This window comes from Chionomys nivalis, chromosome 20 (assembly GCF_950005125.1).
Source record: "Chionomys nivalis chromosome 20, mChiNiv1.1, whole genome shotgun sequence".
NCBI lineage: Eukaryota > Metazoa > Chordata > Mammalia > Rodentia > Cricetidae > Chionomys > Chionomys nivalis.
In genome coordinates this window covers 21,918,768-21,933,222 of record NC_080105.1, presented here as the reverse complement: position 1 = coordinate 21,933,222, position 14,455 = coordinate 21,918,768, and the positions used below count along the sequence as shown (strand labels likewise).

General features: G+C 41.3%; 1 protein-coding gene across 3 annotated transcripts in view; it reads right to left on the bottom strand.

The window, feature by feature from the left end:
- The window catches only part of Galntl6 (polypeptide N-acetylgalactosaminyltransferase like 6), a 1,046,769-nt gene that overhangs the window by 169,171 nt on the left and 863,143 nt on the right, over positions 1-14,455 (bottom strand). For all 3 annotated transcript variants that reach the window (XM_057752992.1, XM_057752993.1, XM_057752994.1), the window contains 2 exons: positions 10,870-11,055; positions 6,482-6,665 (listed from right to left, as the gene is read on the bottom strand). In XM_057752992.1, coding sequence (XP_057608975.1) covers positions 6,482-6,665; positions 10,870-11,055 — 370 coding nt within the window. The remainder of the gene's footprint in view (positions 1-6,481; positions 6,666-10,869; positions 11,056-14,455) is intronic.

The following is a 14,455-nucleotide window of genomic DNA, read 5'->3' as shown; positions in this document are numbered from 1 at the left end:
CTGGAGGCAATAGATGTTATTTCCTCTCCTCCTCCATGGTAAAAAAAAAAGAGAGGAGAGCAAAAATGGGAGTTACAACCTGAGACTCTAGAGGTAGCTGTTGAATTTAGTACTCAGGGCACTGGATACATCATGTAGACGCTGGAGTCTTCATGGTTTTCTACAATAGGCCGAATGATCGCTAAGAGTTCTTCTAGCTTGATGAATTTATGATTTTCAGTCTTTTTCTGATTCTCTTTGTACTGGATTATTTTTTTATCAACTTGACACAACCTAGAGACATCTAAGAAGACGGAACCAGAGCAAAGAAAATGCCCCTATTACATCGACAGGTATGAAAGCCTGTGGGGACATTTTATTCCTTGATGATTGATGTAGAAGGGTCCGTACCACTGTGGTAAGTGTCAATCCTAGACATGTGGTTTCGAGTTGTATAAGAAAGCAGGCCGAGCAAGTCATGAGGACAAAGCCCATAAGCAGCACCCCTCCATGGCTCCTGCTTCAATTCCTGCCTTGACTTCCCTCAGTGATATATTGTGACCTAACAGATGCAGGAAGAAATAAACCAGTACTTCCCCAAGTTGCTTTTGGTCATAGTGTTTATCACAGCGATGGAAACCATGACGACCATACTCATATAACTACAAATTGACCAAAATATTGTATGTGTTACCCGGTACACTCTGTCCTTCGTATAATGTTTTATATCAATTATTTCACACACTATTCATTTTGAAAACAGGGTCTCACTATGTAGCCAAGGCTAGTCTTCAACTCTCAGCCTCTGTATCTGCCTTCCAAGTGCTGGATTATAGGCCTGTGCTATGTAGCTCTCATATTTCAAAGAACGTCAACAAGTTTTATAGTCTCTTCTGAGGAACAGAGGTAGATGCTGTTAGGACATTTCTAGAAGGCATTCTACTTTTCTGTGGCGAGGGAAAACAACTTCCTTTGACAGAGGTGGTATTTAATCAGTTCAAGCCTGGGCTTTACTTTTCCATTTTTGGTCACAGAACCAGCTCATGAAGATTCTATTCACAGTTCTTTGACCCTCAGGGAATCTACAGTATTTGAAGTGCCAAACTTGTCATGCTTGCCAGCAAGTCACAGCAAGAGTTAGGCATTTCTAGGCCAGTCTGTGAACCTGTATGAACAGACTTCCAGCTTCTGTTCCTGTGCACTAAGGCATAATAAACAATATTTGTAGTTTATGGGTTTTTCCCTTGGTATGTATACACCCTTATACACAACTATACCCAACTACAAACTTCCATGCATGCGTGTGTGTGTGTGTGAGTAAGCAGGATTCTAGACATAGTAATAGAAGAGAAAACATTAGCCTGGAAAAGAAGAGGCATGAGGGTTGCTTTCAGATACTGTTGATAGCTGTGGCTGAAAAAGATTCAGACATCCTTTACCCCTCAAATAGGATAATTTCAGATCAAGGAGACGGGATTTTCTTATGCAAAGAAAAAGGTTTCAGTCAGTAAGTCCATTGGGATAGGTTGTCTTTCAAGGCAGCAACTTTACCTTCTTGATGAGTTCAAGCAGAGGCAAGACTCTATCTGGGATATTATCTAGTGCTTGCTTCAGCTTACAAGGAAGTGGGGCAAGACTGTTTCTCCTGGTCCTTTCTAAACGTTTAGATGCTAACGTAAGGCTGAAGAGGCAAGCGAGTGGCCAGACAGTAAATGAACAGCTTCCCCTTCGTCATTAAAAGCTACAACAGCATCTTACATTTTGTCACACAGAGAGAAGATGACTTTCCTAAGTGCTCTGCCTTCAAGATGACCCAGAAATGAGGAAACCCAAAAGCCACAGATAACAAGAATCCTCTAAAAGCATTCCATTCCATTATGTAAGTTCCCAGAAAGAGTCAAGATTGTGTGTTCTTTAATCAAAGACCAAGTGTTCCTGGGTTACATCCAGTCCGACCCAGCCCATTCCAGTCCGTTCCAGCCCATTTCAGCCCAGTCCAGTTCAATCTAATCTAATCAATTCAAATTATGACTGGATTATAGTAACTAGAACCCTAAGCATTGCACTTTCTCTTATAGGAACAGCATTTTTTTTTTTGGACAATTTTTTGAGATTTTTCTTTTCCAAACAAGGAAACATTTTCTTGGTGCTCAAGGGAAGCATGAAGAACCATCTCCTTCCTGCTGAGATTACTGAAGATCATGTTTCCCAGTTTAGGATGTTTGAGGATCTTGAAATGCTATTTATGCCACACCCCAGGATCATATATGCATTTGAACTGAAAATAAATGTTTGAGAAATCACACATTCTTATATATTAGTCTAGTGTTTTAAAATTTTAGTCCAGTGTAATCTATTTCTTTAGTAGTTACGGATCATGTCCCATTCATTCTATGAGTTTTGCAAGTAGAAAAACACAGTACTGAAAACACAAATAATGGCTGACTGAAAGAGAAAACAAATTCTATTGCTTTAGAACTTTTGATTGACTTGCTGCAGGAAGATAAGGTTTTGCATGTACGTGGTGTGGAAGGTCTTGTGACTTGCAATGAATTTCTATATTCCTCTTAAGCCCCTTTCTGCCCACCTTTCTAGTTTCTGTGCCCAGCCTCCCAGAGAAAGCTACACATCCCCGCAGCCCCTTGAAACATGAAAGACTCCAGAGATGTAGGGATAGTCAGCATTCATGCTGTGTATCTTAGACCCTCACATCTACAGAAGCAAGCTTTAGCCTGAAGCGTGTCTGTTTATGAGCACATTCCCGTGACTGCTGCGATAATGGAACTGCTGATACGCTCGCTCCTCAGAGTGCTTGGGTAACCGCTCTTTTGTTATTAGGAAGGCAAATGCCTTTTTTAAAGATCAAAGTGGACACCTCCTGGAACTTACATTTATTACAAAAGGCTAAAGTGTCTGCATTCCCAGGCATCAAAGGGGCTTAACACAGAAAGACAGTAATATTCAATAGACCAGGGCAGTTTTCTGACAGGATAGCAAACCACCTAAGTGGTTGATAGGAATGAGTGGTAATCTCATTCTGAAACTTAGCAGTTCTGTCAGAGGCAGGGTTAAGCAGAGTGCTTGATATTGTGATGGCCACAGTCAGGGTCAGCCTGACAGAAAATTCCACTGTCAGGGCCGGCACTGAGAATACTTCTACAGTTTCGCGCTTTAGAGTGCCCTTTGGGGGACGTTCGATCCCATTGTTTCTGAAAGTAGGGTCTCATTTTGCTGTCATGGTGGAAGCAATGTAAAAGGTCAATACACCGAGTGTCTATTGCACTATTTGGGATGCCATCAGAAGGATAATTCCAAGCCTTTCAGACACGGGGACCTGGATACTACCAGTTGTACTATGGAGAGTCTCCTGTCACCTGCCATCCGAGAAATGGTCTGTGGTGTTTGCGGCTCTTCTGTTTGCAATCCTGTGTTAGTTAGTTTTTAATGTCAATTTTATACAAGGTCATCTGGAAAGAAGGAATTTTTTAATGGCACCATAAGCCAGGGAATATGCTGACAGAAGCAGTCTCTCTCTATTTTAAATAATTTATTTACTTTTATTTTATATGCATAAGTGTTTTGCCTGCAAGTTTTCCTGTATGAGGGCATCAGACCCCCATGGAACCAGAGTTATAGACAACTATGAGCTGCGATGTGGGTGCTGGGAATTGAATTCGGGTTCTCTGGCAGAGCAGCCAGTGCTCTTAAACCCCTGAGCCATCTTTCCAGCCATGTAAGGAATCTTAATCATGAAAACATTTCTACATGATTAACCGATTGGTACGTCTGTAGGGCATTTTCTTGATTAACGACTAATGTAGGAAGGCCCAGCCCCTTGTGGGTGGTGCCACCCCTGGACAGGTGGCCCTCCATGGTGGAAAAAAGCAAATTCAATCCATGTGGAGCAAACCAGTAAGCAGCTGTCCTAGAGTTTCTAATGTTTGATGAAACACTTTGACCCAGAGCAAATTGGGGAGGAAAAGGTTTGTTTGGTTTACACTTCCACATCACTGTTGACCATAGAAGGGCGTGGGGGGGTGGGCAGGAATTCAAACACAGCAGGAACCTGGAGACAGTACCTAATGTAGAGATCTTGTAGGAGATCTTATTAGCTTGCTCCTCATGACTTGCTCTGCCTGGTTTCTTACCGAACCAGGATGACTCACTCATTGTTGTAAAACCGGTGTGAGAGAGACCCTGGGGGGTTAGGGGGCCACACAGTGAGAGACAGACACACCATGCAGGCAGAGCTTATGTGGGAGTTTTATTGAGGTAAAGAAATGGGGGTAAAAGAAAGAAAGAGAAATACAGAGAGAAAGAAGAGGAAGAAGAGGCAGGGACCAGTCTAGAAGAGCAGTGGGGAAAAGAGAGAGGGAATGGGCGGAGCTTATCTCTTAAAGGGACCTTTTGTATCTGCATACATACACAGTGACTTAAGAGCCATTGGACCCTGGGCTGGTCAGGGTATTGCTTGGGTTCATCCCACCAGGTGACAGGAGTCAGCACAATGCCTCAATCCTAACACCCATGATGGTACCACTCACAATGAATGGTTTGAGCCCTCCCACATCAATCACTAAGAAAATGTTCTACAGGCCTAAGTACAGCCCAACTTTAAGAAGGTGTATTTTTTTTTAATTGTGTCAATTTGACTTAAAACTATCCAGCAGAGGAGCACACCTCCATGACCTCAGAAACACTTTCTGTCTCCAGGTTCCTGCCTTGAGTTCTTGCTCCAAGTCACCTGCATGCTAGACTACAAGCTGTAAGATGAAATAAACACCTTTCCTTTCCAGTTTGCTTTTGGTCCTGAGATTTCATCATAACAATAGAAACCCCAACTAAGACATAGCCTCTCCCTCCACTTTAAAAAAAATTCAATCAGTTTTTTACTTTTCATTTTTATCTTATTTATCTTTACTTATCAAACTAGGAAGTTGATAAATAAAAATTGTATGCATTTGTAACTTATGATAAAATTGTATGCATTTGTGACTTATGATATCCTTTGAAATGCACATGTACACCTGAGAAAAGGTTTAAATCAAGCTTGTTAAGTTATGTACCAACTCATCACTTACCTATCCTACTTTAAGAGCCTTTGACAAAGCTTTGTGATGACCACCCTCAGGGACATCTGAGAAGCCCTTCTCAGCTGGGTCTGCTTTTAATATTCGTAAGAAAGTCCTTCAAATAGATCCCTATACATTTTTATAGCAGTTCTGAATATTCATGAACTTTGGTCAAAGCATATGGGAGAGCAATAAAGGCCCTTCATTATTTCTTTCCAAACACTTTCCAGTAATTTGAGAGGTTGAAATCCTCACTCCAGAAGCGCTGCATAGTTAATGACCATGTTTCGTTTTACAAGAGATGGCTTTTCTCCTTTCCTCTTACTTTATCTAGTGACTGACTTCTCAAATCCCTTTCACTCGTCCAGGACTTCATCTTTGTAGAGACTTGAATTGGAGGAAACATTTTCCTGGGGATTGCTAAATGTTTATTAGGATTCAAATGGTTAGTGTCACCAAAGTTGTGCTAGTACTAGGTAACTTTCCTACTGCAAACTTTTATGGCTTCTATTATTGATGAAAAGACACTATCGATTTTAATGCATCTTAAATGGATTCCTAAGAGTGGGAAAAGCTGTGACCACAGATATTTGTCACATACTAAAATAACATACAGGAGTTTTAAAATGATAAAATTTTAGTGCTCAAGGGGTATAGACTAGAATAGCTGTAATACACACTGGGCAATCTCTGTGCTGACTACTGGGCCATTTCACTGGTCACCTCTAATAGCACTGGGAGTTGTCCAACTAAGCCTTCCTGCATCTTTTTCTTGGAATGTACAATTCTCAAGCCCACAACTAGCTTCAGTGTTGCAGAAATCAGTCAATGGGTTATTGTAAGTTTATCTCTTTACAAGTCCACAAATTAGGAGGAAGGTGATTGATTATTTGGTTTTTCAATGGATTTATCCAATTTTAAACTGTGGAAATACGAACTTGGGAGGACTGGCTTTCATCGAAAGTGAACAATTTCAAACAGGGTACAGAATATAGATGCAAGCTCTGGTTCCTACTCTGCACTAATTCTCAATAAAAGAAGAACAAACTGTCAGTTTAAACAGTCTTTTAGGGAAAGTAGAAAGCATAAAGATCCTGAAAATCAGAAGAAAAAAATCTTAAAGTGGATCATACAGTCTCTTTGTAATTTTTTTAAAGGATATATGTTTCTGGTTCTTTTCATCAACACATACTTTCCCTTATGCTTAGCAACATTTAAGGTGGTGATCCCTGTATTTAGCATAGCATGTAATTTTAATCTACTAGAGCTTACAGGTCTGACCGTTCTATGGTGTTTTGCATATTGTTACCACCTGTTTTATTACATTGCATCAGAGATAATTGTCCTCATGGGTCCTGAGTTTGACACGCTAGAAACATCACCTGGCATCAGCCCTCTCTCCCTTCCCCCCTCTCTCAGCTGCTACTCACTCAAAAGGGTCGCTGGGATCAGCCCTCTGGAGCTCTGGAGGGATGGGGATTCTTTTGTAGTACATCTCCCAGTCGAAGGCTCCTCGCATGGCGTCCCCAGCTTGTGCCTCATACCCAAAGTGATTGTGGTCGATGACATCGATCATGGGACACACGATGGTTTTGTGGTTTAGTGCAATTTGGTCTGAAAAATGAAAGCACAAAATAGGAAATGACATGCCTGCCTAGGTCGTCTATCATTTTCCAGCAAGGAGAAACCCACAGCTCCTTTTAATGCATAACACTTGCAGCCTTGGCGTCTCCTTGTCATCATTAGAGCCTTTTGCAGGAATCTCCGAACGCTGGGCTTAACATGATGGGACAGTGATTAGGTACAATTAGAGTTGTTATATTTCCGTTTGAGAAAGTTATGTCCCGGAGAGACTTGCAGAAGTCCATTTAGCTCGACGCTGTCACATTTTTGCTCTGACCTGTCCCCAATCTGTCATTTTAACGTGCCTCCAACATGCACAGAGTATAAACAGTACTCGTGTTCCTCCAAGCATACAGCTAAAGCCTGCTGAGAAAATACTAGCCTGCTTTCTGAAGGTTCCACAATGTAAATATTTAACTTCATGGTTTTTATAGCAACTAATCATAAAACAGTCATGATGGCCATTTCTCCATAATGCCAACCAATCATATATAAAATTCTTTGCTGTCAAGTATGACAGAGAATTTTGTTGAGCCGCTGTTCTTTGAGACTGACTCTACTTATCAGTACTATACACATTTTATCTTTCTTCCATGTAATTAAAATACATCAATAGATGACACGGTATTATTGCTATGATACTGTGATATTGCTATGATATTGCTATTAATTTATGGAATCAATCCATGAATGATTCCAGGATGATTTATACTCATTTTCTTTCCAATACTCCCACTATCCATGATAATTGACTGTTTGATGTGGGATTCCTCTCTGTATGCTGTGATTACCATTAGTGAATAAAAAAACTTCTTTGGACCTATAGCAGGGCAGAACTTAGTTAGGTGGGGGAAAACTAAGCTGAATGCTGGGAGAAAGGAGGTGGAGTCAGGGAGAAGCCATGTAGCCCCGATGGAGCCGGACAGAACTTTACCCAGTAAACCACATCCACATGGCAATACATAGATTAATAGATGTGGGTTAAATTAAGACATAAGAGTTAGCCAATAAGAAGCTAGAGCTAATGGGCCTAGCAGTGATTTAATTAAGTTTCTGTGTGATTATTTTATGGTTGAGCAGTCAGGAAACAAACAAGCGGCCTTCCTCCTCCTACAACTGTTGTTATCCTGTTCATATACAGCGACACTGAGCTCAGGGAAGTCAAACAACTTGTCAAGGGCTACTTCAGCTTTGGTGGACAATAATCAGGACACAGCCCCTGCTTAAATCTCCGGTTCCAAAACCTGCCTTTCTAGGCTGCTAGGGAGCCTCGCCTAACAGGCAGGTGATTTTTCTCTTCTTTCCAGTTCTAGCAATCTTGCTTTTCTATACAGATATTTTTATTGTGATAGAGCTAACAGGCTTGCAGGAAATTGGCATTTGTTTATTTCAGTGCATGCAGAATAGCAATATGTGAAGTATCTTTTCCCTCCCTCTCAAGAACATGTGCTTAATCAATTTATTGTAACACCGCTCTCTGACGGGCAGGATGTTTAAGTATGAGCACCTGCTCTCTCGTTATTTGAAAGACCTTTGGGTGTAGCATGTGACATTTAACAAAGGATATCATTTAGAAATGTGATGGGAGTTGGTTATTTCTGTGTAATTTTTTTTCTCTCTCAGAGGTCCCAAAGCTAATGTAATGTGCGTGAGATATCAGCGTTTTACAGAGGAAACTGTCCCTGTGCATTGGAAGTTCCTACTCAGCATAGAGCAGGAAGCAAAAGATTTTCGTGGCTATCATGGCAGGTGACATTTTTTATCACACTAATAAAACAGAGTGTGGAGAGAAACAAAAATCCCATAGGGCATTTTCCTTGCAAGTACACATGCTCATTCATTCATTCATTCATTCATTCATTCATTCATTCATTCATGTTACAAAAATTATTTACTATATTTACTGAGTAAAAACAATGAGTCAATAATTTTTCTAGGTTTTCAAGCTACTGTTGATAGTAATACCACAAATACCACCATATACAGGAATGGGCAAAACGTTATAAAATGTAATAAATAGCTAAATTCTATGGTGTTTTAGAAGAAAGAGAAGACAGAGAGAACAGTGCTTAAGAAGTACAGAATGCTGGAGAATGGAAAAGGAGACAGTTTTAGACACCACCACAACCCCAGGGAGCCTGGGGATTATATTTCTCTTATTGCCAGCTAGTTAGCAGGTGCACTCTTTCAAGGTAACCACCATCAAGGGCTCTCCAAGCATACATTTTCACCAAGGCAAGCCTTATTGTGGGCTTTAGTTTTATATAAGTGGCATTTTCCCCAGAGGATGACGGAGACCGTCAGCGTAAGCTTGGAAACATTTCGTCGATCACCTCTGCAGCTTTTAGCGTTACGGTTTCAGTGACTTTCTTCCATCAAATTCAGAACCAGCTTGATTTACAAGTTCCTTGACCAACAAGGAGTCCCAAGGTGATCCAAAGAGAATGAGTCTGTTAAATTAACTGTCAACGTTCCCTTCAAATTTCCTTTCAGCTCTCATCCAGCTGTAGTCGCTTGGGGTGAAGGCCGCATGACTAATTTTTCATCCAAGGCTGGTGCCTACATTTCAATTTCCAGGGATCAAACAAACAGACTCAATAGGAAATTGAAATTCAGGTATAATCCCCAAGGTGAAAAATGAACCAAGGAGCAGCGATGTGGCTCCGCCTGTTTCTTCATTTTGGATGATGTATCAAGATACTGATAGAGGAAAATAAAAAGAGATAGCATCCCTGGCTTGAAGTGTTTCTTATCCACCAGGCCCACAGGAAATGAATGTTTTAATGAGAAAGAGTGGGCTGTGGCTATCTCTTATGCTCTTTTCCCTATCCCTCCCCTTCCCTGTGATTCATAGTGGACTGATCATTGGCATTTAGGGATTGCTTTGACTCAGGCAGAAGTCCAGCCTTTGGTTCGCATGCTAGAGTATTCAACAGCATGCAGGTCAAATTCAGTCTGAGGAACTCTTGCCGTTGCTAATGAGATTCTAAATGTCTGAGTCCTTGGACAGAGCACACTTAATTAAAGGCTCAGGGGAGTATCTGACTGGTGTGGTCCTGGGATCCTGTTGACTGCGAAGGCTAGGCTGGACCCTGCGCAGAGGCATATGGACCTGGTGATTTGGGAGAGGGTGTTAGCTGCTGGGTGTTGTGTTTTACATCCTATATGGTTGTCACTGAGGCCCCCTCTCTTGTTTTTTTTTGCTGGTGTAGCTTGGCTAGTTGAAGCTGAAATTCCACGTAATAGTCACTAACAGAGCACTCTTTCTGAGGTGGTGGCGGTGAGGGCCGCTGTCACTGGCTTTATTTATAAACCAGGGATGCAGTTACAATACATCCTTGCTTTGGAGAAATCTAAGAGAACAAGAAAGGAGGGCAACATATATGCACTAAGAATTTTCTAGAAGGAATTTCTTTAGGTATGCAATTTCTTTCCTGGGTGCAATGGGGGTTCTCTATCTGGCTTCCTTGTAAACAAACAAGGTAACAATACTGAGGCTTGAAATCCGTCCCTGGTGGAGTTTCTATCCGGAATGATGTCCAGTTTGTTTGTTTTGCTAGTGGTTCGGTGCGCTGTGACACGGCATGGTTTGCTGCCTTCACTCTGGTAGCTGTAACTGATCAATTAAGACTCATCACGGGGACAGCAGCCCAGTGTCTGAGGGGCTCTGTGTGAATTCAGAGGATTATGCATTGAAGGATGTAGAATAGCACCAGGAAGAAAAACAAAAAGGCAGCGGCACTACACATCTTAAAAAATGGCAAATCACTTAGATTCTTATATCCTGGGGCTGAATAATTTTCCTCCTTTCTTAACAGTCTTGTGATAACTGTGTATATGTACATGGGTAAGTGTCTTTTGATCTTATTCTAATTGTACAATGACTGAAAAATAGTTGTAGGCTTTTTAAAAATTTTTTTACTTTAGTGTTTCCCCAATACATGCAATGAAAACAATGAAAGAGGCATAATATAAAAGAAATCTTCCTAACCTTAAGTTAGATTGCTGCTGGTCCTATCGGAAATGCTATTTAACGTAGTTATACCTACGTGATTAAGATACAATTCAAACTCAAGCCTTTGCTGACTGCAACATTTATAGAAGAAACCTCAAACTCTGTTATCAGGGCCCAGTTGCCAGCTTCCCTGGTCCAGCGTGCCACTTTTTGAGAATGATAGTGACACAGTATACTCACTGAGGAGCGGGGGCAGCCAGTTCACATTGACCTCACAGTGGGAGTCCAGGAAGGTCAGCACCTCGCCTCTGGCCACAGAAGCTCCCAGGAGTCGGGTCCGGATGAGTCCTTCCCTTTTCTTGGTGCGAACAATTCTCACTTTGGAAAACCGAGCCATGTAATCTTCTAACTTCTCCTTCAAGTGTTCTAGGAGGGAAAGAAAACACGCAGGAAGAAGGCCAAGCGTTAGTCACAGCGGACTCCTTAGCGGTTGCTCTGCATCGAGCATATGTGAATGGCGAACCCAAGTGGAACAATCTCGCAGTCTGTGTTTCTGCTCTCTTCATCTGGAGGAAGGTACTAATAAGATTTTATGCTAGGGGTTACTGTATTTTTATTTCCTCCAAAGCTTCATAAACCACAAACGTTGCCCTTTGCATTTCGTGGACTGCGGTGGTACACCAGAGCTCAGTCACGCAGCTAATGTTGGCCAGTGACCACCATGTTAATCCTGACCAGGATGCCAAGACAGGCATCGGCCTTCTAGGTCTTGCTGTGCGAAGTCAAACGAACATCCTGGCATATGGGCTCTTCCCGACAAGAGGGCTCTTTTACAGCAAAGTTTTGCCTAGTATTTTGTGTGCTGATAATGGTGCATGTAAAATAAGAAGGGAAAAAAATCTATCAAATCAGTAAGAACCACACAGCTTCCCACTCTGCAAGGAAATAGAAAACTGAGAAAGAAGTCCGGTTCTGGTTTCTAATTGAACTGGAAATGTGACTCACATGGTATTGAAATAGATGACAAAAGGAAACCCTATTCTGTCATCTCGAATGTTGCTGTCTAAGATTCGGAAATCATTTGCACTCTTTAAAACTGACAATATTTCTTTGCTAATTAAAAGCAAACTGTGGGAACAAAATGAATTAAAAAACCGCGATTTATGTGATAAAGTATTTTCTATTGACTTTAAAATTGTATCAGTCTCAGTTCTTCTAAAGCAAAATGATGTATTTGGTGACTTTTTGTATGACATAGACTTAGATATTTTTATTCTCTGATGCTCCTAGTACATGTATTAGATACTGTGCTGGCTAGTTTTATGTGAACCTGACAAAAGCTGAAGTCATCTGAGAGGAGGGAGCCTCAATTAAGAAAATACCTCCATATGACTGAACTGTAGGCAAGCCCATAGAGCACTTAGTGATTGGTGGGGCAGGGCCCAGCCCAATGTGAATGGGACCACTGGGCCAGTGGTCCCGGGTTCTATAAGAAAGCAGGCTTAGCAAGCCGTGGGGAGCAAGCCAGTAAGCAGCACCCATCCATGTTCTCTGCATCAGCTTCTGTCTCTAGGTTCCTGCCCTGCCTGAGTTCCTGCCTTCACTGCTTTGATGATGATCTGTTATATGGAAATGTGAGTGAAATAAACCTTTTCTTCCACAGGCTGCCTTTGGTCACCATGTTGCCTCACAGCGATAGGAACCCTAGCTAAGACAGATAGTCTGAGGGTTTTCTGATGTGAGTCACCAATCTCATGGTTTAGAATGCAGCATGCTATTATTTACTCTGTTTTTAACGTTTCATCTTTTTCTGTGTAACTATAATCAGAGTAAATATTCCAGAGACAGAAACAACATGAAAAGCCAAGATCTCCACAAATCACCAATCTAGTAATAATGACAGGTAATGAAAATTTCCTGGAAGAAGGTCCAGAAATAGAATTCAGAAGAATGATCATAGTATGTTCAAGCAACTCAAAGAAGGCATGCACATATTCCAGAGATCAAAACAAAGAGATGAATGAGAAAGTTAATACAAGATATGAAAATAAAACCCAGTAAAGAGACCTGCTGATGAAAACCAAGCTAACATGATGTTGGAAATAAAAAGATCCATCAGCTGAGTAAAAACCTCACTGGAAAGTTCCCTGTGCCTGTAGATTGGTGGGATTAATAATTCCCCAATGATTCTGCACAGAATTTGAAAAACAAAACACACATCTTTAAATTTATATGGAAACACAGAAGATCAGGGTGGCTAAAACAATCCTGAACAAAAACAAAGCAAAACTGGCTGGAGATATTATCACCAGGCCCCAGTGGGTAGTTCAAGACCCATGGCTACAGATATGGATCTGGCTCAATTTACTGGGTCATAGAACTAAATTCAAAGTTGTGAAGGTAGAATAGAAACTTGAGGAGATGAGAAGAGGTTGATAGGAATGGGAGAAGAAAGAGGATAGAAGGGTGAAAGTAACCAGAATGCGTTATATATGTATCTACAAAATTTGCATATAAAATTATTATTATTAATAGTATAATAATAATAATAGAAATGCTTGTGCAGGAATCCAGATGTACACACCTGTATCCCTCTCAGTGTAACTTGGGGGATGGGAGGCTCGAGATAGTCTTTCTGTTCCTTATATTGCTCATTACTTGTAATGAAATCCATTGTCTCAGGCCCTGGAATATCCCGACCTTCGCCTGTACCCACTAAACAGTGGGAAGATCTATGAATCGGCAAACCTCAGGCCCTTCAAAGTTCTCTGCATAGAGTCGTGAAGGCTGCTCAACTACAGATTGCTGAACACTGTATGTGGCAGTCCTGAAGCACGTGGAATCTGACCAACCACAGAGAAATTTACGGGAAGCAAATGTGTAATTTTCCATAGTCAACTAATTTCTGTCCTGGAACTAGCTCTTGTAGACCAGGCTGGTCTCGAACTCACAGAGATCCGCCTGCCTCTGCCTCCCGAGTGCTGTGATTAAAGGCGTGTGCCACCACTGCCCGGCCTGTTTTAAATTATTTTGTGTTTGGGTGTTTTGTCTGTTTTTTTGTGTGTATCTGTGTACCATATGGATGCAGTACCTGCAGAGGCCAGAAGAGGGCATCAGATACCTTGGGTTGTGAGCTACCTGTGCTTGCAAGGGATCAAATCTGGGTCCCTGGAAGAGCAGCCATATTCTTAACAGTGGGGTCATCAGTCCACCTCAGACTAGAAAGCATTTCAATCGTACAAAACTATAAAACATAACACAGTTTGTAAAAAGGTTTTAGTTATTTATGTGTGTGTATGCTTGTTTTTGTGTGTGTTTGCATGAGTGTGTGCACATTTGGATGTCTGGGTACTTACGGAGGACAAAAGGGATTATCAGAGCCTTGAGCTGGAGATGTAATGTTTGTGAGTCACCTGACTTATGTGCTCAGATCAGAACTCCAGGCCCATGATTGAGCCGTGGGTGCTCGTAACCACTGAGAGCTCTCTCCACCCTAAGGTAGTCTTTCGATTTAAAGAAACCTGGGGCAATATGACATTTGAGTCACCAGTGTTGGTGTAGAAGGACAGACACACATTCCTATGCACGGCCTTTTAATTTATCCTATTCTAGTTAAAATTAGGAGCACACACAGCTAAGCTTATTAGCCTAATAATTTCAAGGACAGTATGGAATTAATCTTTGGAAGTTTGTTTTTCTACCTAACTTTCCTGTAAAATAGTAACTATGTACCTCTTCTCCCCATCCTTAGGAAACTACTACTTTATTTTCTGTTTTATATATTTGACTACTATAGATGGCTAATAAATAGAATCATAAGGTATTT